The following is a 3,410-nucleotide window of genomic DNA, read 5'->3' as shown; positions in this document are numbered from 1 at the left end:
AGTGAGGAAATCTCTCGAAAATGATCTTGAAAGTGAAAGAAGAGTGCTAGGACTTAGGGAGACCGCTCAGGCGAAATACAAAGAAGAGTTTGGAAGTGTCAAATGTGAAAAACCGCTCAGCTTTTAAGCAAAGCGAAAACCCCTCAACGCCGCAACCCCTCAGCGCCGCAACCCCTCAGCTACGCAACTGCTCAGCGGAAAAATGCACCGGTATGGGATCGTCTTGGTCGGGTTCTAGAGCGTGGATGTTTGCGTCGGTAAACGTTATGTCAGGCATAGACAAGGGGTTGCGTCCTATAGCATGGACACTCCTCAAACTCCTCAAGTGTCTTTTTCGGGCGGAAGACAAGGCTCCTCCTCTGGCGAAGCCTCCAGAGATGGTGTCAATCCGGCCCTTGATTGGCCTTTCTCTCTCGCGCTCCCTAGGATGACTACGGGAGCGATCTCTTTCCCTAGGACGACTTTGGGAACGGTCTCTTGGGCGAACGTCATTGTCATGTACCCGTTTAGGACTTCTTCATACTGTTTCCCTTCTGGGAGATCGTTTATGCGATTTTGGTCCCTTCTTTACGAATTGCCGGAGATATCCCGCTCGGATGAGCCTTTCTAGTTCATCCCTTAGGGTGGTGCAATCTTCAGTAGCATGTCCATGGTTGGCATGAAATAGGCAGGCCTTAGTTTCGTTAGTGGCCCGAGGTGTGGGTCGCTTTCTTACGTTGATAAGTTCGGCGCTTAAAGCCTCCTTGAACACTTTTGTCAGTGGCGCATTTAAGCGTGCGTAGTGATCGTACCGAGGGCCTAAGGGTACGGGTAGATCTCTTCTAAGAGGCCTTTGGTCTCCTTCACGAACTTGTCTTATTTCTTTCTTGTTCCCGCTTGTGGGGGTCTCCGTCAGGTGTTGATCCTCCATCCGAATGAACTCGGTCATTCTTTCTTGGAGTTCCTCCATCGAATTAGGTAGTTTAGCGTATAAATGTTCCGAGACGTATCCCGGTTTCAGGCAATTAGGGAAAATGCTGATGATGAACGCCTGGTTGACGCCCTTCACTCGCCTGGCTGCTTTGTTGTATCTCTGCATGAACGATCTGAGGGGTTCGTCCTTATCTTGCTTAAGGTTGACAAGTTCTGCGGCAGTCACTTCCTCTTTTCGATTGGCTGCATATTGTTTTCTGAATAAGGTGATGACGGTGCGGAAGTTGTCCACTGTATTAGGAGGGAGGGTGTAGTACCACTCCAACGCTTCTCCCTTCAAGGATAGAGAGAAGGCCCTACATTTAATCGGGTCACTTTTGGAATAGAAGGCCATAGAGTCGATGAAATTTCTGATGTGATGTTCCGGGTCTGAAGTTCCGTCAAATCTTTCTATCGGTGGTGGAGGCCTTTCAGGCATCAGAGCTTACATGACGGCTTCTGTGAATGGTAATAGGTTGGGTGACCAAACGGACCGAGGGGGTGTATGTACGCTCTGATCACCGTTCTGACTTCCCTGGGTCTCAAACATTTCAGGTGGTGGACGCCGTGCTCTTAGTCGAGCAATCTCTTCAGTTTGCTTCTACTGCAACTCTTGCTGCTGACGTATAGTCTAGGCTTGTTCTTCCATCCGCTTTGCCTGTGTCTTCTGAAATTTTTGTTGTTGGCGTATAGTCTGGGCCTGCTCTTCCATTCGCTTTGCTTGTGTCTCCAACTGGGCCTGTAACTCTCTGATCATATCTATTGAATTGTTGTTGTCCATATTCCTTGTGGTAACCATTGGGAATCTTCAAGTCTCGGCCCCACGGTGGGCGCCAAAATGTTTCGCTGTAAATTTTAGGGACCGAGACGCTAACCTAAACGACGTGGCTTTCCCGCTTTCTGACGCTTGGATTTCCTTAATAGCTCGCTCGTCTTGGTTATTGACCGCTCGTTTTACTTCAATCTCGACTGTCCGGTAACCTTCAAGCTCTAACCGGGGGGGAGGTACCTGCAAAGGCACTCTGACGCTCAAGTTAGGCATGTAGGATAAAAGAACCTTGGTTCTTTTTGGAATGATTCTCAATGTGAGAAAAGAATCTTTGTGTGATTAGAATGTGAGTAGAGTCTGTGTGAAGCGTATCTGGCTGATGTCCCTGGTTCTCTATTTATAAACCTTGAATTGATATAAGATTAATAGAATATAAATAGAATAAAATATAAACATACTTACTCGGTTACCCATAAACAGCTTCATCTATATCTTTAATTAGATATTATTTGATTCTTGATATCATATTATTTGATTTTCAGTATATTTAATCAGATACCTTTGATGGACTTGAGCCCAATAATAAAAGTTGGCCCAATTATAGCTCAGCATGGTGATTGATTCTCTATCTCATGTAACCAATCGTCTGTTAGTTCTATCTGTCCGGTATAACCGTTCGTCATGGATATCTTACCGTACATATTATATTTTATATTTTATACCAAGCACATCTGACATGGTTTTTAATTTATGTCACCTTGTTTTATTTTCTTTTCTATTTTTAAATACTTGTCTACGAAACGGTAAAAAATAACTTCAATCATTTTAGACTAAATTATTAATATTAATTTGATTCTTTACTTTTGGAATTAAATTTATGTTATTCTTTTATATTTTTAAAAGGGAATGGCCATTTATTTGGTTTGAAATTAATTCTGCTAATAATTTAAATATATTAACTGTTAAAGATAATAACAAAACATTTTCTTAATTGAACTAAAAAACAAATAATAATAATGTTGTTAGGAGAAGAAAACAAAAACTCCAAAAACTAGTAGCAACTTGGACTCAAAAGCACGTAGCCTTAAATCTCGTCTTAAACAATTTTTATTTTGTACAAAACATGTTAGGTTTTAGGTTTCACAAAACACATAAAAAACAAAGGGAGAATTATAGGTATCTTCATTCACTTAACTTCTAAGTTAAATAGGTTTAAGTTAAATTATATATGAATTGACTCATACTTTTTTTAAACTTAAATATTATATAGTTTTTAATACATTTAAATGTCACTTATTATTTATATCAATACTTGGTAAAATAGGTGACATCTTGAACTTTTTAAAACATAAGAAATCAAACTAAATGTACAAGTAAAGATGTAAGACTATATTGCCAATTACATCTTAATTAATAAAGCACGCATCATTGGTCAACTTTGAAAAGTTTATTCATTTTAGTTTTCCTTTACTGTCACAACTAGAGGTGTCAATTTAACCCATGGTCCCAAGGCCAGCCCTAACCCACTATTGAAAAAGCCCTATTTTAAGAAGCCCCTTAAGTAGGGGGCTAGAAAAAAGCCCCAACCCCCAAAGCCCCCTCTCAAGTGGGTTAGGGTCAGGGTTAAAGTGGGTTAGCCCCACTCTAAAACTTTAATTAAATTTTAGTTCAAAACTTCAAATTAAATTTT

General features: G+C 40.7%; 1 protein-coding gene across 1 annotated transcript; it reads right to left on the bottom strand.

Annotated features, from left to right (window-relative positions):
- Positions 1–517: 517 nt before the first annotated feature.
- LOC106776809 lies at positions 518–1,390 on the bottom strand. Its single transcript, XM_014664276.1, has one exon. It carries the CDS (start codon positions 1,388–1,390, stop codon positions 518–520), a length of 873 nt encoding a protein of 290 aa, XP_014519762.1.
- Between the last annotated feature and the right edge of the window lie 2,020 nt (positions 1,391–3,410).

The sequence above is a fragment of the Vigna radiata genome, chromosome 11, assembly GCF_000741045.1.
Source record: "Vigna radiata var. radiata cultivar VC1973A chromosome 11, Vradiata_ver6, whole genome shotgun sequence".
Lineage (NCBI taxonomy): Eukaryota > Viridiplantae > Streptophyta > Magnoliopsida > Fabales > Fabaceae > Vigna > Vigna radiata.
This window is presented reverse-complemented; position numbering and strand designations above follow the sequence as displayed.

Excerpts from the sequence above, each read along its gene's own strand:
- LOC106776809 (XM_014664276.1), bottom strand. The coding sequence starts at position 1,390 with ATGCCTGAAAGGCCTCCACCACCGATAGAAAGATTTGACGGAACTTCA.